Consider the following 21,597-nt stretch of genomic DNA (forward strand, 5'->3'; position numbering starts at 1 on the left):
ATGGGGAGTGGGCAGGGAAGTGGAGCTGAGTCCATGATCAGATCAGCCATGATCTTACTGAATGGTGGAGCAGGCTCAAGGGGCCGTATGGCCTACTCCTGCTCCTGTTTCTTATGTTCTTATAAGAGACTGTTAACAAAAATTAGAGTGCATGGAATTGAAGACAACCTATTGAGGCTTGGATGGGGAATTAGTTAGGAGGTAGGAGACAAATAGTAGGGATAATGGGCATGTATTCCCAATTGGCAGGATGTGACTAGTGGTGTCCTGCAGGGATCTGTACTGGGGCCACAGCTTTTCACTATATTTATAAATGACTTGGTTGAAGGATTAGAGAGCTGTATTTCTAAGTTTGCTGATGATACTAAATTAGGTAGCACAGTAAGTAGTGGTGATGGGAGCAGAAAGTTGCGAAGAGACATTGATCGATTCAGTGATTGGGCTAAACTGTGGCAGATGGAGGTCAATGTGTGAAAGTGTGAGGTTATCCACTTTGGACCTAAGAAAGACAGATCAGAGTATTTTCTAAATGGCGAAATGCTAAGAACTGTGGATGTGTAGAAGGATTTAAGGGTCCAAGTACAGAAATCACTAAAAGCTAGTAGTCAGGTACAAAAATTAATTTAAAAAGCTAATGGAATGTTGGCCTTTATCTCAAGAGGGCTGGAATACAATGGGTGGAAGTTATGTTCCAGCTATACAGCCATGATCTAACTGAATAGCTCGAGGGGCTACTCCTGTTGGAAAAAGTGAATATCTCCATCTTCTGAATGGGAGTGGGTGATGTGTTGGGTTCGAACGCTATTCCAGAGACGGATTGCACAATTGGTTACATCAACAACTTGAATTTATATGGCATCTTTAACGTAATGAATAATGCCTCAGGCCACTGCACCGAGTGGGAAGATAAGAGAGCCTTTGTGGAATGGTTAGGAGAGGTGACCAACAGGTTGGCAGAAAAGATGGAGTTTGAGAAGGCATTTAAAGTATGTTGTAGGCAATGTTCCCTCTAATTTTTGGGGGGTGCGCGGTCCCTTTAAAGGGCTGCACAGCCCGTTCAAAGGTCTTGTGCATGCCGTAAAATTTCACATTTGAAAAGCCAGTACTGGGCTGTGCGACCAGCATACATTGGCATGGCCACACAGCTTAGCAGGAACATTGGTTTTAGGGTTTCTCTCGTGTCAGGGACACTCTATCCTAGTTACCCTGTCAGTGATTCAGCTTGGCAATACCAATTATGTATAACAAGGCTTTATTATAACACTTAGCAGAATCAATCATACATACAGTATTTAAACAACAATTAACAGATTCAAGGTTGGTATTACCCGAGCCTCCGGACGGCAGTGCAGTATGGAAGGTCTTGTTCAAAAAAATAATGGGCGGGTCTTACGGGCGTGTACGAGGTGAGCATGCACCCGTAGGGGCCGCGCAAGTTCCGGGCTTAGACATGCACTGCGCACACGCCTAAACCCGGAACTTGCGATCTGTCAAGATTTCTTTTGTCAGATCGCACCCCCGGGAGAAGGGCCTCCGCGCGTGGAGAGTTGCCTTTCCCAGCGAATGTCCTTCAAATTCTTACGCCTCGTAAAAGCGGTCTGCTTTTACCAGCATAAGAGTTTAAAAGATAGAAAAATAAAATATTATCACTAATTTTTATATTTAAAAATCCTGACCATTAAAGCAAGTTTATATATACCGCTGTTAAAACATAATTGAAAAATATTCATGAAAATACATTTTTGTCTAAAACATTAAATTCAATTTCAATTAATTGATGTGTTTTTTAAATGTATTTAATGTGTTTCTGTGTTTTTGGGGGTATCCCCATTCATAGTTATGGCAGCTCTGTACAAACGGAACTCACCATAACTATCAATATGAATACTCCATTTTGATAGGTTGGCCCAGCCCATGTGATCCCACTGTTGCGTATGAAGCACATACACTAATGGGATACATGGGCCTCTGCGCCCGGCTGCGCATCTAGGCCCAGGACCAGAAGTTTTCGTACCTCCGAGTCCACCAGCCTAGCGTCAACCATCTAACAGGTTATCTAACAAGTAGAGCAGGGAGATGAGTGGTGAAAAGGCATGGTGGGAAGTTCCAGTGAGTGGGGCTGATATGGCTGAATACTCTGCCAGCAATAATTGAGTAAAGGAAGAGGGGATGCACAGGAGACGAGAATCAGAGGTCTGTAAGGCATGGAAACGAATGTAAGGCGGGAAAAGATTCCTGTGATAAGTTTAGGGCAAGGCCATGGAGGCATTTGTGAATAAGGACACGAATTTTAAGTTTAATATACTGGGGGGAAAGGTGGCAGAGTAGATCAGTGAAGATGGAGGTGATGGACGAATGGGATTAGTATGGGACAGGGTGGACACACTGGAGTTTTGGGCAATTTGGAGTTTATGAAGCGTAGATTTGCAGAGGCTGACAAGGAGGGCTTTGGAGAAATTAAGTCTAGAGAGGATGAAGGTCTTAAGGGTTTCAGCAGGGTTAAGGTATGCACAGAGGTGGATAATATTGCTGCCTTGGTGATGGTTAGAATATGGCGTTGGCACACTATCCATCTCGGGGGCTTGGGTCCAAATCCAGTCGAACCAGATCGGCCAAAAGTCTCCAACATGAACTGAGGTGGATAATGTTTACCTGTTGCCGAACAGGCAAGAACCATTAAAACAAAATTACAGAGAGAAATTGGTTCTAAATAGGCATCTCAGACAGCATAAGATAGTTGAATGTGGAAATGAAAATGTAACAGGTTTAGAAGTTGGAGTTAGGGCAGAGTAGAGGAACCTTCATTCTGCACCTTACAATGCTGCAGCTGATCTGGGAGTGCTTGATCCTAACATTGGGTACCAAAAGTAGAATAGTGTTGTATTCTCAGCGCTGTCATCATGCACTTTTAGCAGAAAAATTAATCAAGAAGTACAGCTGCCTGCCCCTCCATTTTTAAACTTTAGTTCAGATCCACTGAAGAAAGAAGTAATGAGGGTTCTTCTTGGCAGATAGAAATGAGGTGGTGCTATTGGGAATGTTGACTTTTCTCCCTGAAACATTCACCAAATTAAGCCCAGAGAAAGGTACCCTCCCTCTGATGGGCATGTGGTGACTCTTCTCCCTCTGATGGGCATGTGGTGACTCCTCACACTCTGATGGGCATGAGGTGACTCCTCACACTCTGATGGGCATGAGGTGACTCCTCGCTCTGATGGGCATGAGGTGACTCCTCCCTCTGATGGGCATGAGGTGACTCTCCTCCCTCTGATGGGCATGAGGTGACTCCTCGCTCTGATGGGCATGAGGTGACTCCTCCCTCTGATGGGCATGAGGTGACTCTCCTCGCTCTGATGGGCATGAGGTGACTCTCTGATGGGCATGAGGTGACTCTCCTCCCTCTGATGGGCATGAGGTGACTCTCCTCCCTCTGATGGGCATGAGGTGACTCCTCGCTCTGATGGGCATGAGGTGACTCCTCCCTCTGATGGGCATGAGGTGACTCTCCTCCCTCTGATGGGCATGAGGTGACTCTCCTCCCTCTGATGGGCATGAGGTGACTCCTCCCTCTGATGGGCATGAGGTGACTCCACCCTCTGATGGGCATGCGGTGACTCTCCTCCCTCTGATGGGCATGAGGTGACTCCTCCCTCTGATGGGCATGAGGTGACTCTCCTCCCTCTGATGGGCATGAGGTGACTCCTCCCTCTGATGGGCATGAGGTGACTCCACCCTCTGATGGGCATGAGGTGACTCTCCTCTCTCTGATGGGCATGAGGTGACTCTCCTCTCTCTGATGGGCATGAGGTGACTCCTCCCTCTGATGGGCATGAGGTGACTCCTCCCTCTGATGGGCATGAGGTGACTCTCCTGATGGGCATGAGGTGACTCCTCCCTCTGATGGGCATGAGGTGACTCCTCCCTCTGATGGGCATGAGGTGACTCTCCTGATGGGCATGAGGTGACACTTCTTGCTCTGGTGGGGATTAGGGTGACTCCTTCTGATGGGGATGATGGAGTCTCTTCCCTCTGATGGGGTTGAAGGAAGTCTCTCAAAAGCAGAGCACACAACTGGCCCAAACTGATGGTAAATTCACCAACTAACTGTGGATTTATTTGTGTTTTTTGTAATCTGTAGGAGAAGCCTTGCTGGTACATCCAGTGACTGAGGCTGGAGTCACAGAAGTGAATGTGTTACTTCCAGGGAAAGGGGAGGTGAGTTGGTGACCAGCTGAGTGTGTCTACTGGAATTCATAGCCTTTATCTCTGCTACATAATTTTGCCAATGAATTACAGGTGCAACATCCTGAATCCAGAACTCCGAAAACCGGAATTGTCCGAGAACCAGGCATTTTGCGCATAGCTGATGGAGTCATCCAGAATCTGGAATTATTGTCCGAAAACTAGACATTTGGGTTTTGCCGGATTTCGGACTTTGCCGCTCAAAACCCGGCACAGATTCTTCAAGATTTCGGATTTCAGACTATTGATTTTCTTGTCTGAAATCTGCAAAAAAACAAAAACTGGAACAGATTCGGTCCCGAGGATTCCGGATTTCGTACGTTGTACCTGGAATTTAAAGCAAGGAAACAGGACATTCGACACAACTGGTCTATGCTGGTGTTTATGCGACACACAAGCCTCCTTCCACCTCAGTTCATCTAACCCTATCAATATAACCTTATATTACCTTTTCTTTCATGTACTTATCTAGCTTCCTCTTAAATGCATCTGCTCTATTCACCTTAACCACGCCATGTGGTAGCAAGTTCCACATTCTAACTACTCTCTGAGTACAGAGTAATGAAAAGTGGAACTGAACAAACTTTCAGTTTACTTTGTGACTAGCGAGTACATTTTTTTGGAAGGTTAGATAGTATCTTTTCTATTTTCATTCTTTTTCATCTTCTCCCCTCCCCACTCCTGACATCTTGCTCTTCATGTAAAAGAATGATTCACAGCACTTAAGGGGGCAGTGGAGACCGAGGAAGATATTTTTTGGGGAGGCTAGGAGTCAAAAGACATGCTTGAAGAGGCCTATAAATTCGATGGCTCAACGGGCAAGATGGCGAGCAGGAAGCACGTGCTCATTACCAGCTGGGAGTCTGCCGCCAGTCATCTTGGTGCAGGCAAAATAAAATAGGTTTCCAGGAAAACCAGATCTACATGCGCCCATAACGGCAGCCCTTAAAGGGACTGCTACAGGCCGCCACCAAAAACATAAGGGGTAGAAATTAGTCTTGGGTGGTGGCACAAAATGTGTGGTATCGAATCGCTGCCCGTTGTATGCAGCGGCTCACATTTAATCCCATTGATTGCAATGGAACTGAATATCAGGCTCTGTGTATAAATGGCGGCCGATCCAGTACCGGCCATTTTGTGCCAGCTCCTGAGACTAATTTCTACCCCTAAAATGTTTAAAAAATACCTTTTATTTGGAGCGTGGAGGTGCAGGAGCGATCCTCTTGACACCACATTAAAACCACTGGTTGTTGCTGGCTATCGCTTGCACCAGCCCCCCACTCCCCCTCCCTTCCCACTCCACCCCTCCCCCCACACCACTCCCCTTCTCCCCCAACCCCCCTTCACCCACCCACCCCACTCCCTCCCCTCCCACCCCCACTCCCCCCTCCCCTACCCCCACTCCCTTACCCCCACAACCCCCCCTCCCCCCACACCACTCCCCCTCTTCTCCAACCCCCCCCTCGCCCACCCCACTCCCACCCCCACTCCCCTCCTCCCCTCCCCTACCCCCACTCTCCCTCCCCTCCCCAACCCACCCACCCCTCCTCCCACCCGCTCATAGTTGCACCCTCCTTTTACCACTTCCAGTCACACTCCTCTCCCAGTGAAACAGTGGCAGAAGTTCCACGATTCTTCACCAGCAAGCTGCCTGGGGATGCCCAGCAGGTTTCCCCAGCTGACTGGACTCAGTAAACTGAGGTCCAAGGCCCAATGCCGGGTGTGACTCAGGGCTACCCGGTCGGGCGCAGGATTCATTCCTGAATTTCTAGGCTATAGGTTTTTTTTTAAACAGGCCTTTGAAGGAAAACTGTTTTTGGGAGGGAGTTTTAAAGGTGTTGGGATGGGAACAAGTGATAATCTAGAGTCAGAGTGAATAATGCAATACCCAGCAGCTATGTGCAGCCTCAGTATCTGTTCAATCCTGAACTGAGCTTCAGACCCCAGAACCAAACGCCATAAATCTACAATCACCAAAACCACATCAATTCAGACTGTCACCCTAACCATGTAAATCCAGACTATCAGTAAACCTGTGCAAATCCAGATTGTATAAATCAGCACTTTTACCATTATCGTTTAAATCAATCCCCAGGTCCTCCTCTCCTCCACTGGCACAGTTACTCTCGCCTGTGCCCTTGTCACTTCCAGGTTTGATTCCTTAACGAATAAAAATAAAAATTGCTGATCAACCGCATTTGTAAAGAGAAAAGACAATTTAGGATGCCTTGGATGTTCTTCTGATGAAGGGTTCGCACCTGAAACCTCATAACGTTTATTTTATCTTTACAGAGTCTGGATGACCTGCTGTATATTTCCAGCATTGCTGTTTTTCCTTTTCATTTTATTAATTTCTTCACTGCTCTCACTGCTCTCCTTGCCAGCCTTCAGAGCACCACACTCCAAAAACTTAGCCAGGATTCTGAGGCCAGCATCTTGTGCCATCTTCACCCACCTCCTCAAAAGCCTTATCTTCATTCACCTCCTCAAAACCTGGGCCTAAACTTGGTGAACGCTAAGGCCTGCCTATTTCTCGGCGGTCCCCGGGCGGAATGTACCTTTTTGGCGCCCGCTGCCGCTGTGGCCAGTCGGGAGCGAGTTTCGCTGCGGTTGTGTCAGCGACAGCGGCAGGCAGCGGGCGTGAGTGAGTGGCAGCAATGGGCGCTAGGCGCAGGCCTCTCGACTCGGCAAAGATAGGAGGCCGTGCACCGCGCTTGCATGAGACTTGGGAACATTTATTTTTGTAGTTTCCTCTGGGCGAAGACGTCACTTTTGCTGCGATTGGGGCTGATGGCACACCTGCGCATGCTCATAAAAGCTGTGCACTCACTTGCACCTGCCAGTTGGAGAGGGGTCAGTTTTGGAGAGAGAGAAACAAATTGATCATCAGCCATCCATCAAGGAAGTAATAATGAGTGGAAAAAAAACTTCCAAGAAGTCTGATGGAGCCAAGCCCAGAGCTCCCTGGCTTAATGATGATGAGCTGGAGGAGCTTGTATGTGAGGTGGAGCGCCGGTATAAAGACCTCACCTGGGATGGTCGTGGCAAGCCTCCACCACCCCAATTCAGACGCATTTGGAGGGAGGTTGATGAGGCCGTGTCCTCAGTGGGCAACATGTTATGGGATGGAGACCAGTGTTGGAAATGATGGAACGATATGGTGGTATCAGCAAGAGTGAGTAAACATTTATTGGACCACTCCCGTGCAACTCCAAAAGGTTCTGTGCCAGTTGTGTCTGTGTGTGTGAGTGTGTCTGTCTGAGTGTGTGTGTGCGTGTCTCTGTGTGTGTGTGAGTGTGTGCTGCATGAGCAAAAGGGGCAAAGGCTGCAATGTTTCTTTCTGCAGAAGAAAAGAACATCCAAGGCATCAAGCCTGAGTGCCACGGTGGGGGCGCAGCAGATGTCATCGAGTTGAGCAGCCTAGAGGAGCGTGCTTTGGCATTGGTGGGTGACCACCGCCGTGCCACCACAACGGGTGATGCAGATCCCGTGCTAGAACATGGTAAACTTATACTAAATTCCGGTCTGCATCACACTCGTGTAATGAAAGGTCATGCAATGTAAAGCCAAATGCCTTTTAACGCAGTGTGTCGGCCATTAATGATATGCTCATGTAGCAATGGAACTCCTTGAAGTAAGAATGTTAAACGTTATGGCTCACCTGTCAGCTTGACCAACCCCACCCCCAGCTATACACCTAAATGTTGTCCCCTACTTGCAGATGCTGATTCGGACAGCACTGAGCAATGCACCCCATCCACCTCTGGCAGACAAAAGCCCAGTGTGACACCAACGTCTCCCACCTCGATGTTGTCACCAGCCCAACATACCAGCTCCTTCCTCCACCTCCCCCCTAGATCACCCATATCCACCACACCCACCTCCGCCACCCAGAATCACGAAGACCAGGAGGGAGAGGTGCCAGTGTTCGAACCACTTGAGGTCGAGGAGGTGGAAGAGGAGGTCTCCAGCCTCCTGACATGTGTGCCATCTATCCAGCCAACATCGGTGATGGGGTCCGACTTAGGATTCGAATTGGACGACGCAGGAACAAGTGCTGGGAGGCGCAGAGGCCGTGCCGGAAAAGCCACCAAGCCGCAAGCACCCAGGGTGATGCAACAATCCGATGAGGATGGAGGACGGCTCGCAGCAATTCAGGAAATGGTCCAGCTGTCGAGGACGAGCGTCGACCTAGCTCGAGATGTGCTGCAGACCATGGCTGGGATAGCTGCCAGCATCGGCACCTTTTCTCAGCAGCATACTGCCAGTATGTCACGGCTCATTAGTGCGGTGGAGCGCAACACCGACAATGAGGCAAGCGATAGCTTCTGGCCATGTCATGCAACCCCCCCCCCCCGAGCCCACGCCATCGAGGCCGACAGATTCCGAGGAGCCGGAGATGCCGGCGCCTTCAATATCGTCCCCTACCTTCTCTCCAAGACGAACACATCAGCAACGCTCCACCTGCCCTCCTGCACAACGTTATGCAGCAGAGGCGGTGAGGGGCAGGGGTGCGGCTCGCCGTGATGTTGGCGGACCCATGAGAAGGACGTTGGGCCTCACATTGGGGGAGGGGAAGAGAGGTGGTGGCAGTGGGTAGAGGGTTGGGTATTGGTGGTGGATATGTTCTTTACTCCTCATTAAGTTGTGGCTGTTGTTTCACATGGGTCATTGTCACTTGACTGGCCTCGTAACAACTGTATTATATGGTGGATTCAATTGTTTGCATGTTCTGTCACTTTGGCATGCTGCACTATTCAATATAGTCACATTATTCACCCATTCTTGGTCAGTATCTCATTTTTACATTATCTGGGGTGCGTCCTGAGAAAAAGACAAATCTCCTTCAGGTGTACTGCTGCATGAGGAATCTCTTGCCCTCCACATATGATGCGAATGATTAATGAGTCCTGTCATCAGGCGATTGCGATGCAACAAGTAAGGGTCATCAATGTAGGAAGGCTGCCATTCAATGAGAGACAGTCGCGCTACTTGCAGGGCACACATTAAGGCTTGCACTTCAGTCCACTTTTTCTTAGGTCCACCATCGCGGAGTCCCACCCCTGATATCACATATTCCTCAGTGACCTTGCAGTCCATTCTATATCTTTTTCCGTCTTCTATACTTGAGCTGATGCTGGTCTCACTATCCCGATGCTATGACTTGCCAGAGCATTACATGGTCGCAATTTTACCTATTTACTCTGATAGAAGCTCATACCATCTGTGCACTCACATTCTGCCAATAACTCTGTTCTACCTGCAATGGTCTAAAAGTTCTTGTAGGGCATCACCATTGAGCCTTTACCATCTCTTGGAACTCATTGCCGCTTCCTCTACCACAGCTTCCCTTCAACAGAAAACTTTTCATTTAGATGTCTGAACTCATTCTGTGCAGCTTCAGGTTGATCAGGTAACTAATTCTGAGCCTCTGATAGTGGTGCAGCATATGGACGCTCCCCGGGATGTGCAGCGCTGCAGCACTCTGAACGATTCTCCCTGCCGCCCGATTCACAGCTAGCTCAGACCGTCATTTTGCCAGTGGTCCTTCTGGCGGGCGGGAGCATGATATTGGAGGATCGCGCACGAGGGATATTCCTGTTTTTGAGCCTCCGGCATGGGCGGGCGGCAGGAAGTTGCGCTGGTGGTACTTCAGCAAGGAATCTCCTGCCGGGCAGGACCTGGGTGGCAGATGGGTACCTGAGGAATCTGGGGGGAAAAGAATTTCAGGCAGAACCTTGGCAGCTGTGGGCAGAACTCTCACCAAGTTCGGGCCCTATTCAACCTCATCTTCGGTCATGTTCCACTTCCTCAACCTCATCTCCACTCACCTCCCTACTTTATTCATCTTACCTTCACTTTCCTTCGCAACCTCCTCAACTTCATTTCCACTCACCTCCGCAAAACGTATCCAACCTCATCTTTAGCCACCTTCCCTACCTCTTCAACCACCTTCCCTACCTCTTCAACCTTATCTTCACTCACCTTCCCTATCTCATTCACCTCATCTTCACTTTCCTCCCCAACCTCATCTTCACTCTCCTCCCCAACCTCATCTTCACTCACCTTCCCTACCTCATTCATCTCATCTTTAGTCATCTCCCCTACCGCTTAAACCTTATCTGCGTTCATCTCCTTAAAACCTACCTCTTGAACCTCACCACTGAAAGCTTCACTTCGCATTTCAACATCACCTTCAATCTCCTTTGGTAGCTCTTCCATCACATCTTCAGTCACCTCTCCTAGCTTTACCACCTCATCTTCAGTCACCATTCCTAGCTCCTGTTCAGTATCCGATTTTCCTCCTCCTTCTGTTGCACCTTGGGACATTTTGTTGTGTTTAAGTTGCTGCATAATCAAGCACATTCAATTTGTTCTTATTGAAAGTACAGACTTTACCATTAATTACGACAACATTATATTAGTGACAGTCTATTTCCCTTTGTTTTTCCTGAAGCTGTGGTACCATCTCAGAACATTACAGCGGTTTGATAGTGAGCAGACGCTGCGTGTATCCGTGACCCTTGATAGCGTAAGTATCCATGTAGTTTAAACTTGTAATCGAGCGGTGCCTTTTTAACACCACTTTACCAGAGAGAAGATAACCCTGACATAGAACTTACCTGCCATTAACAGTGGCAGAAACTATTAATGTATGGAGGCCGGTTACTGCAATGAATTAGACGTTGTCCTTGCACCTCTGCAGCATGAGTTCACATCTAACCCAAAAAGATAGGATTAGCATCTCCTCTGCCTGCTCGCTGCAAATGTCCTACAGAAAATGAGTTTGAGCAGTCATACAGCATTAATGCAGCCTCTAATGAGTGTGGAAACACTGCATAAATTGGCTTTAATATGCCAGCATATCAACCATGTTAATCAGAGTAGGCACAATGGGAAATGGAAACTTAATACCAATGGAATAGGGATTAAGGGACTTTGTTAGGAAAGACTTGAGGCAGTTGATAATGTGTGGTTGATAATGAAGAAAGCTGCGGACTGCAGGAAGATATCAATGTACTGGTCAGGTGGGCGGAACAGTGGCAAATGGAATTCAGTCTGGATAAATGTGAGGTAATGCATTTGGGGAGGTCTAACAAGGCATGGGAATACACATTAAATGGTACGATATTGAAAAGTGTAGAGGAACAAAGGTACATTGGAGTGCAGGTCCACAGATTCCTGAAGGTAGCAGGCCAGGTAGATAAGGTGGTTATATATGTGGGCATATGGAATACTTGCCTTTATTAGTTGAGGCATGGAATACAAGAGCAAGGACATTATGCTTGAACTGTATAAAACACTGGTTAGACTGCAGCTGGAGTACTGTGTGCAGTTCTGGTCACCGCATTACAGGAAAGATGTTATTGCACTGGAAAGGGTGCAGAGGAAATTTACAAAAATGTTGCCTGGACTGGAGAATTTTGGCTATGAGGAAAGATTGGAGATGCTGGGTCTGTTTTGTTTGGAACAGAGGAGTCTAAGGGGAGACCTGATTGAGGTGTATAGAATTATGAGGGGCCTGGATAGAGTGGATAGAAGGACTGGTTTCCCTTGGCAGAGGGGTCAATAACCAGGGGGCATAGATTTAAAATAATTGGGGGGAGGTTTAGAGATATGAGGGGAAATTTCTTTACCCAGAGGGTGGTGGGTGTCTGGAACTCACTGCCTGAAAAGGTGGTAGAGGCAGAAACTCTCACCACATTTAAAGAATATTTGGATGTGCACCTAAAGTGCTGTAACCTATAGGGCTATAGACCAAGAGCTGGAAAGTGGGATTAGGCTGGATAGCTCTTGGTCGGCCGTCGCGGACGCGATGGGCCGAAATAGCCTCCTTCTGTGCTGTAAATTTCTATGATTCCATATAGTACACACTGAGAGCTGATACCAGCACATCACAGAATCTTACAGCATAGAAGGAGGCCAATTTGCTCGTCGTGCCTGTGCCGGCTCTTTGAAAGAGTTGTCGAATTTAGTCTGACACCCCAGCTTATTCCCATAACATGTCCTCTTGAAGTACATGTCCAATTGCCTTTTGAAAGTTCCTATGGAATCTGATTCCACCACACTTTCAGGTCGTGCGTTTGAGATCTGAACAACCTTCCATGTGAAGAAATTTCTCCTCTAATTCTTTTGCCAATTATTTTAAATCTATGACATCTGATTACCACTTGGCAGAGTAAACAATTTTTCCCGAATAGCTCTATCAAAATCCCTCGTAATTTTGTCTCTCCTTAACCTTCTCTGCTCCAAGGATAACAATCTCAGCTTCTCCAATCACTCCATATAATTGAAGTCCCTCACCCCTGGTATCATCCTGATAAATCTCCTCTGTACCCTCTCAAAGGCATTGACATCTTCCTAAAGTGTGGTGCCCAGAATTGGACACAATACTCCAGCTGAGGCCTAACCAGAGATTTGTAAAGGTTTAGCATGACTTCCTTGTTTTTGTATTCAATGCTGCTACTTACAAAATCAAGTATCCCCTACGCTTTCTTAACTACCTTCTCAATTTGCCAGCCACCTTCAACCATTTATGAATATGCACCCTCAGTTCCCTCCGTTCTTGCACCACCCTCAAAATAGTACCATTTAGATAATACTGCCTCTCCATGTTGTCCCTCTCAAAGAGCAGCACTTCACACTTATTTACATTAAATTGCATCTACCGTAAGTGTGCCCATTTCACCAGTCTTTGCTGGATTTTTGTCGCCCGCACATGTTAACGTCCGATTTTTTTGTGTACGTTTGTGCCAGAAAAAAAATATCGCGACTTTCGCCAAAGAAATATTTGAATTTGGTGCAGTGCTCTCCGAAGTAGGTCTGGGGGGCAGAGCTTCAAGTCTGCGCTAAAAACTCTCTGGGCATGCACGAAAATCTGAAGTTGCCATGGCAATCAGAGATGCTGAAGCCCATTCCCTCGAAAGGACTGCAACCCCAACATTGCCAAAAGGGCCACAAAGGACCTCTCCACCCGGCTGGATCCACTGCCACCGCTCCCCCCTCCCCGGCTGGACCCACTGCCAACGACACCCCCCTCCAACCCACCACCCCCGGCTGGACCCACTGCCACTGCTCCATGCTCCACCACCACCACCACCTCCCCACCCCCCCACTGGATTTGCTGCCACCGCTCCCCGGCTGGATCCACTGCCACCACACCCCGCCCCCCCGGCTGGACCCACTGCAATCCCGGGCCGAAAGGACTCATCCCCCCCTCTCCAGCTGGACCACTGTACTCCTCGGCCGAATGGTCCTCCCGCTCCCGAACCTCAACTCGCAGGGGAAGTGGGACTGAGTAGGGGGCCATTTGGCCCGGAATTGCAGCGGGTCCAGCTGGGGGGGGAGGGGGGGGTGGGGGAGAGCAGTCCTTTCCAAAAAGAATTCCCTGTGGATAAAAAAGGTATTTTATTGTGTATTCTTGTTGCCTCGCTCCTGTCCTCTTGTGCGCCGCGCCAATTCCTTAAATTAACGTACGTTTTTTTTTTTGAGGGGCTTTTGGGCAGTGTGCGCTGCGCTGAAAATAATTGTGGCCGGTCAAAATCGATTAAGTCCACAAAAACGACGCCCGATCCCGTTTTGACTCGTGTCTGTGGCAAAATTTTTAAACTGGTGCACATTATCGGCGCCGGCGTCCAAACGTTGGCGAAAGTTGGAAAGTAAGTATTTCACGCCACAAAACGTTTGGACGCCAAAAAACGGCGCACAATCGTGGCAAAAATAGGGGCCTTTATATGTCCTCCTGAATCTGCTACTATCTTGCTCACTACTACGTTGCCAAGTCTTGTATCATCAAACTTTGAAATTGTACTCCCTATACCTAAGTCCATTTATATATAACAAGAATAACAATGGTCATAATACTGACTCCTGGGGGACCCCACTACATACTTCTCTTCAGTCAGGAAAATATCTGTTCATCACTACTTTCTGCCTCCGATCTCTTAGCCAATCACGTACCCAAGTTATCATCGTCCCTTCAGTACCATGTGCTTCTGTTTTCCAAATAAATCTGTAATGTAATACTTTTCAAATGCCTTTTGAAAGTCCATATATACAACATCTACTGCACTACCTTTATCAATCCGCTCTGTTACTTCATCCAATCCAATCAGGCGAGTCAGACATAATTTCCCTTCAACAAATCCGTGCTGTCTGTCCATTATCAACTTATGCTTCTCCAAGTGAGTATTAATTTTGTTCTTCACAATGGTCTCTAGTAGTTTTTCCACCATTGACGTCAGACTGATTGGCTTGTAGTGACCAGGTTTATCTCTCTCCCCTTTTTTGAACAGGGTGTAACATTTGCAATCCTCCAGTCTTCTAGCACTACTCCCATATCCATGTCCAAGGAGGATTGAAAGATTGTGGTCAGAGCTTCTGCGATCTCCAGCCTAGCTTCTCTCAGCAACCGAGGATGCAGCCCATCTGGGCCGGGTCACTTGTTAATGTTGGAGGATGGGACTGGGGATTTTAATAATGGAGAACAGGAAAGTGGCAGAGACGTTGAACAAATATTTTGTATCGGTCTTCACAATGGAAGACACTAAAAACATCCCAATAGTGGATAATCAAGGTGCTATAGGTGGGGAGGAACTATCACTATCACTAATGAAGTAGTACTAGGTAAAATAATGGGACTAAAGGCGGACAAGTCCCCTGGACCTGATGCCTTATATCCTAAGGTCTTAAGAGAAATGGTTGCAGAGATAGTGGATGCATTGGTTGTAATCTACCAAAATTCCCTGGATTCTGGGGCGGTCCCAGCAGATTGGAAAACCGCAAATGTAACGGCCCTATTTAAAAAAGGAGGCAGACAAAAAGCAGGAAACTATAGACCAGTTAGCCTAACATCTGTCGTTGGGGAAATGCTGGAGTCCATTATTAAAGAAGCAATGGCAGGACATTTGGAAAAGCATGATTCAATCAAGCAGAGTCAGCATGGTTTTATGAAAGGGAAATCGTGTTTGACAAATTTGAGGATGTAACGAGCAGGGTGTATAAGGGAGAACCAGTGGATATGGTGTATTTGGATTTCCAGAAGGCATTCGATAAGGTACCACATAAGAGGTTATTGCACAAGATAAAAGCTCATGGGGTTGGGGTTAATATATTAGCATGGGTAGAGGATTGGCTAACTAACAGAAAACAGAGAGTTGGGACAAATGGGTCATTTTCCGGTTGGCAAACAGTGACTAGTGGGGTGTCGCAGGGATCGATGCTGGGTCCTCAACTATTTACAATCTATATTAATGACTTGGATGAAGGGACCGAGTGTAATGTGGCCAAGTTTACTGATGATACGAAGATGGGTGGGAAAGCAAATTGTGAGGAGGACACAAAAAATCTGCAAAGGGATATAGACAGGCTAAGTGAGTGGGCAAAAATTTGGCAGATGGAGTATAATGTGGGAAAATGTGAGGTTATCCACTTTGGCAGAAATAATAGAAAAGCAAATTATAATTTAAATGGAGAAAAATTGCAAAGTGCTGCAGCATAAGGCGGAGATAGACAAATTTTGAGCGATAAGGGAGTAAAGGGTTATGGGGAGCGGGCAGGGAAGTGGAGCTGAGTCCATGATCAGATTAGCCATGATCTTATTAAATGGCAGAGCAGGCTCGAGGGGCCAAATGGCCTACTCCTGCTCCTATTTCTTATGTACTTATGTTCTTAACTTAATATGCCAACCTATTTAGCACCTCCTTTCTTTCTATTTTTATCCTATCCAATCCTCTACTGCGACATTAACTTCATCCTCTACTTATGTGAAGACAGATGCAAAGTACCATAGTCATGCTGTCTCCCTCCGCAGGAAGATTTCCATTTTTGTTCCCAATCGGCTCCACCATTTCTTTAGCTATCCTATTACTTCTGATATGTTTTTTAAAAAAAAATGTGGGTCCCTTTGTATGTTACCTACTAATTTTTTTCTCATACTCTCCCTTTGCCCTTTTTATATCCTTTTTCAATTTCCCCCTACAGTCTCTGCATTCTGCCTTGTTTTCTACTGAATTCTGTACCTGACATTTGTCATAAACACTTTCTGTTGTATTTTAACCTCTATGTCCTTTGTCATCCAGGGAGCTGTAACTTTGGATGTCCCATCTTTTCTCCTTATACAAAAATGCTTGGTTTGTACCTAAATTATCTCGAGCTTGAAGGCCTACCATTGCTTATTTACTGTTTTCTTGGCTAATCTTTATTTCTAGTCCACTTGTGCTAGTTCCCTTCTCAAATCACTGAAATTGGCTCTCTTCCAGTTGGTTATTTTTATCTTTGCTTTTTCTTGCCCCTTTCCACATTTACTTTAAACGTAATGATATTATGAGCAACACATTCTACTTGTCCCACTTCATTCCCCAGAATTAGATCCAGCACTGCTTCATTTTTCATTGAGTTAGAAACATGCTGATCAAGAAAGTTCTCCTGTAGGAATTCTTCACTCTCCTTGCCCTTTACATTGATTTCACCCCTTGTCTATATCGGGGTAATTGAAGTCCCCCACTATTACTGCTCTATTATTTTTACATTTCTCTGAAATCTGCTGCCAGATTTCCTCTATCTCCTCGCTATTTGGAGGTCTACATTAAACACCCAACAAAGTAACAGTTCCTTTTCTGGTCCTTAATTCTAACCAAATAAATTCAGTCTTTGAAGCCTCTAGTATATCATCCCTCTGTAGAACTGTAATACTATCCTTGATCAGTACTGTCGGCCCCCCTCCTGTCTTTTTTCCTTCCCTCTCCCTCTTGAATACATTGTAGCCAGGAATGTTTAGTTCCCACTGCTGCCCATGTTTAAGCCAGGTCTCCGTTATAGCCATTATAGCATAACCTTGTGTGATAACTTGTGCCTGTAGAGTGTCAACCTTATTTGTAACACTCTTCACATTAACATACATGCATTCCAACACCATGCTAGTCAGCTCTGCTTATTTCCTCCATCTACTTCCTGCTTTTTCTGCACTATTATTTGTTTTGTTGCTGTTTGTCGCTCCAAGATTTCTGTGCACCTTGTCTCTCTGCTGCTGTGTTCTGGCGTCCCCACCACTGCCAAATTTGTTTAAACCCTCCCTCACAGTTCTAGTTAACCGGTCTGGAGGACATTGGTCTCAGCTTTTTTCAGGTTAAACCTTTCCGGCTATTACAGGTCCCTGCAGCCCCAGAACTGGTCCCAATGCCCCAGGAATTTGAAGCCCTCCCTGCTGCACCACTTCTCCAGCCTCGCATTTACCCGCATTATCTTCCTGTTTCTGCAGTCACGAGCGCATGTGTCATATATAGTGTGCACAGAGTGCTGACACCAGCACATGTATCGTATATAGGGGGAGAAATTGCCCCGCTTTCCGATTGGGGTGCACAATTTGAATTAAATGAAAATTCAGCGGCCGGCGAGATGGGCAGCTAAATGTCCCCGAATTGAGGTCTTTGAATGGAAAAAAAATCTGCGGGGCGATATCGGAGGCGTAATTCGCCTTCACGTGGCGGTAGAGGGGCAGAGGTGCGGCGCTGATTACATCAGTGCGACGCGGACATGAGAGGTCGTGCTGACATGTCACAAAGTCCCTCCCCTTTTAAAACTGGGGTGCCAGAGAATGGGTGCCGGGCTGCATGTCGGAAGCTCGGTCGAACCATCGGCCACGTTTGTCGGACCGACTGCAAAGTCGTACGACAAAAAGAGATGGCGACCGAGGCGAAAGACATTAAGCGTGGCCGGGGCGCTCCAGCCATGACAGCTTCGTGACCCGCGAAGCTGTCGTTGGCATCGCCCCACACCAATCCCACGTCCCGCTGGGCAATTTCCCCCATGGGGTGCAAAGGGGTCGGCGCACACGGTGATGACATCATCACCGGTTGTGCACCCGCCCGGGGCGCTAATCGCGCGGTGTGGCGCTGCCAGACCAACAACCCCCCCAAACCTCAGGGGCAATTTCCCCAGAAGCATTAATGCACCCCTTCTCCAAGCAAAAACGTCACTGCGCCCCATTAGCGTCCCTGGGAGGTGCTAACGGGGCTATAAAAAGGGGCAATTTTGCCCCCATAGTGTTTTATGTATTATATATGTTTCTGCGGTATTCTGTGAAATCAGGGCAATGTGAGACAATTTAAATATATCAGCGAATATATCAAAGATACTTTCAGCACTCATGGTGTAAGTCTGCATACAGAAATAATCTGGGAAGTTCGGGGAGGGGGTGGGAGTCAGAGAGGAGGAAGAGGACATAGGAAGAGTCACTTGGACTTAGGAAGAACAAGTGGAGAAAGCTGTGTGCCTGATTCCATCATCCAGTATAGTTCCAACTCTTTAAAAAAAAACAGCTGCGGATGTGTGGGGTTTAGCTTTCATGGATTCACCAGGGCAGCAGCAAATCTGAAATGGCCTACAATGATCTAACTAAACAAGGACTGCTTTTCTCCATCATGGTGAGCCCATAACAACAGCGTTTGGTTGTTTTGTATTATTTTTGATATAACCAGTGTCGTTGCAGATGCCCATTTATCAACGTGGTGGCACCATTATACCCAGGAAGACACAGGTGCGGAGGTCCACAAAGGATATGGAGACAGTTTCCTACAGCCTTTATATTGCACTGAATTCTGAGGTAATGGATGTTTCCACTCGGTTAAATTGTAATTTGCGATAATGTTGTGAATGTGCCAAGCTAAGCAACTGGATTGAATTTGGGTAGTCACAGCCCTGCTCCTATGCGCACTCGGAGTGGAAGGATCGATGTTGTGGGAAAAAGAACTGTCACACTCGTGCTGGAAGGGACATTCATCTGAAGCAAAGGTCACCGGTTCTATATCTGATCTGGAACTGCTTGATTATGACACTTGACGCAAAGCTTAAAAACAAAGTGCCAATCCCTAGCACTCTCCTTGTCGACATAGAAGATTCACTCGTATGTAAAACATTATTCTTGACCTTTGTGATCTCTGCACCGGGAATTTCTTCAGTTGGTTCAACCGCTCGGATGCTGTAACTTCGACAAAACCCGCTGGATACACTGTGTAAACGGGGTTTTCACCAAAAGTATTCAATTGGGAGAAGGGCCAAGAGAATTCTCGCAGCTGATGTTCTCCAGTCACATCACTCATTCCAGGTCATGCATCCATTTATGTATTGCCTGATAAATTCATGTATAATGAACCTATTCCTGGAACGGTGAAGCAACGTAACTGTAGAAGTAAGTAATTTCGCTCTGGGATGCTCTCTATAACGGCACATCTGAGATCGGACACTTGCTGTCTGAGCAACAGACTGCATCCTTCCGCCCTGAGCTTCACATCGTCATATTCATCCTTCAGATTAACACTCCACTTGAGCTAAAATCATAGGATATATATCCTTGCTAATAATCCATTCCGTGGATTTGGTGTTTGAGTGGACACCATTTTGAGTTTTGTTACAGAGTTGTAACAAACTAAGTGGGAAAGCGTTAAAATGTTTAACAATGCCATTAGCACATGGGCTGACAGAATTAGGTTTAGCAATAAGTCCCACTCTAATAATATACAGAGAACTAAACGGGTTTAATCATTTCTCAGTTTACACCACTAACCATCTAGCAAACATTTCCTTTGCTTTAAAATTTGCTTGATGATCATTCTTCACCATGCTCAACAAGGTGAACAGCTTGTAGAGGAAATGCTGAATGGCCACGATATAGACACTGCACCCAATGCAGTACTTGGGAGGCCCATAGCACTTTAAGATTTGGGCCAAATTAACATTGTCGGTGAGCTGGGGGGCTGCAAACGGGCACTCTGCTGCAGCTTGCCGGATTCCCGAGGTGGATAATCAGCCAACTATAGCCCCACCCCGAATTGAGTTTGGGAATTTGCAAATGGAAAGCCTTGGGGAGATAATCAGTGTCTGGCTGCCTCAAGGGCAGTGTGTTAGTAATTGATCATCGGTGCTTCACCTTTCACACTAATCTGTTCCACATTCCTGTTGTAGAACTCGGCCACAGGGAAGTTGTTTATTGATGACGGGCACTCATTCAACTATCAGAGTAAGAACCAGTTCTTACTCAGGAGATACAGCTTCAAGGATAACACATTTTTAGCAGTGTGAGTATCAGCAGCAGCTCAGCTTTCACTGTCGCTCATTCACACAGTTCTGGGCCAAGATCTCAACTGATTGGGAGTGGCTTTTACATGTGTGGTGTTGCTAGCTAATGGTTGTCATAAGGAAGCACAACTAGAGGGGGAATATCACAATATTCAACAGGAACTCTTTTTAACAGGAGAATTTACAATGAGGGCCCTTTTCTGAATCCAGCCAAGATGACCATTTATAAAGTAAGAACCACAACGTGAGAACCCTTTCTAAAGTGGAGTCTTGCAGTGATGGCCTTTTCTAAGAAGAGAGTTTTACTGAGCAGGAGTCAAGCCACGAGGATCCTTTCGGAGGGAGTTCTACAGCAACAATTTAGTTATGTAGTTATGAAAAATATCCCAAAGCACTTCATAGAGGAGGAAAGGTACAGTGGCTGAGATTTTGTGCGAGGGTTAAGGGAGGCAAAAGCTTGATAGAAGAGAATGGTTTTGAGAATGTTTTTTTTAAAAGGTGGGTCTGGAGGTAGAAAGCTGGAGTGTTTAGGAAAAAGGGGAGTCCCTGGCCAAAGACCGCCCTAAGTGGAGGAAGAGCATCCGGGAGAGCGTTGAGCACCTCGAGTCTCGTCACCAAGAGCATGCAGAAAACAAGCGCAGGCAGCGGAAGGAGCGTGCGGCAAACCAGACTTTCCACCCAGCCTTTCTTCCAGCGACTGTCTGTCCCACCTGGTGACAGAGATTGTAATTCCTGTATTGGACTGTTCAGTCACCTGAGAACTCACTTATGGAGTGGAAGCAAGTCTTCCTCTAGTTCGAGGGACTGCCTGTGAGGAAGAAGGGAGATTGAGAGTAGGGCCAAAGTGGCTGAAGTCTCTGTCACCAAAGGTAAGGGAGGGATACACAGGAGACTGAACACGACCAGGCTGTAGCATAGGACAGGCGCCAGGGGATGACTTTTGGATGCTTTGGGGTTTTAATTGAGGGTGAAGGTCAAAAGCTGGCAAAGAGAACCCTAAGCAGGAGGTCTTAAAGGTTCTCGGTGGCCGTGTATGGCTGTGGTGGAGGTGGGCAGTAGTGTGGAGGTGGGCAGTGTTGTGGAGGTGGAAGTAAGTAGTCTTGGTGATGATAGGATGTAGGTTTGGAATTGTGTCCTGGGTCGAACAGGCAGAGTCAATGGTAAAAGTGCGGAGTTTTTGGACTGACCCAAAAGCAATGGTGGGGATTTTAACTTCTGTCCAGCGAAAGAGCTGGCTTGTTCGGGAGCAGCAGCAGGAGGCTCAGCTAACAATCGGGCATC

At 46.9% G+C, this 21,597-nt stretch overlaps 1 protein-coding gene across 6 annotated transcripts in view; it reads left to right on the plus strand.

Annotated features, from left to right (window-relative positions):
- LOC139263142 (neutral alpha-glucosidase C-like) overlaps positions 1-21,597 on the plus strand; it is a 237,431-nt gene that overhangs the window by 208,934 nt on the left and 6,900 nt on the right. For all 6 annotated transcript variants that reach the window (XM_070878753.1, XM_070878757.1, XM_070878755.1 and 3 more), the window contains 4 exons: positions 4,139-4,215; positions 10,700-10,774; positions 18,731-18,844; positions 20,203-20,315. In XM_070878753.1, the coding sequence (XP_070734854.1) occupies positions 4,139-4,215; positions 10,700-10,774; positions 18,731-18,844; positions 20,203-20,315 (379 nt within the window). The remainder of the gene's footprint in view (positions 1-4,138; positions 4,216-10,699; positions 10,775-18,730; positions 18,845-20,202; positions 20,316-21,597) is intronic.

The sequence above is a fragment of the Pristiophorus japonicus genome, chromosome 4 (genome assembly GCF_044704955.1).
Source record: "Pristiophorus japonicus isolate sPriJap1 chromosome 4, sPriJap1.hap1, whole genome shotgun sequence".
Classification (NCBI taxonomy): Eukaryota; Metazoa; Chordata; class Chondrichthyes; family Pristiophoridae; genus Pristiophorus; species Pristiophorus japonicus.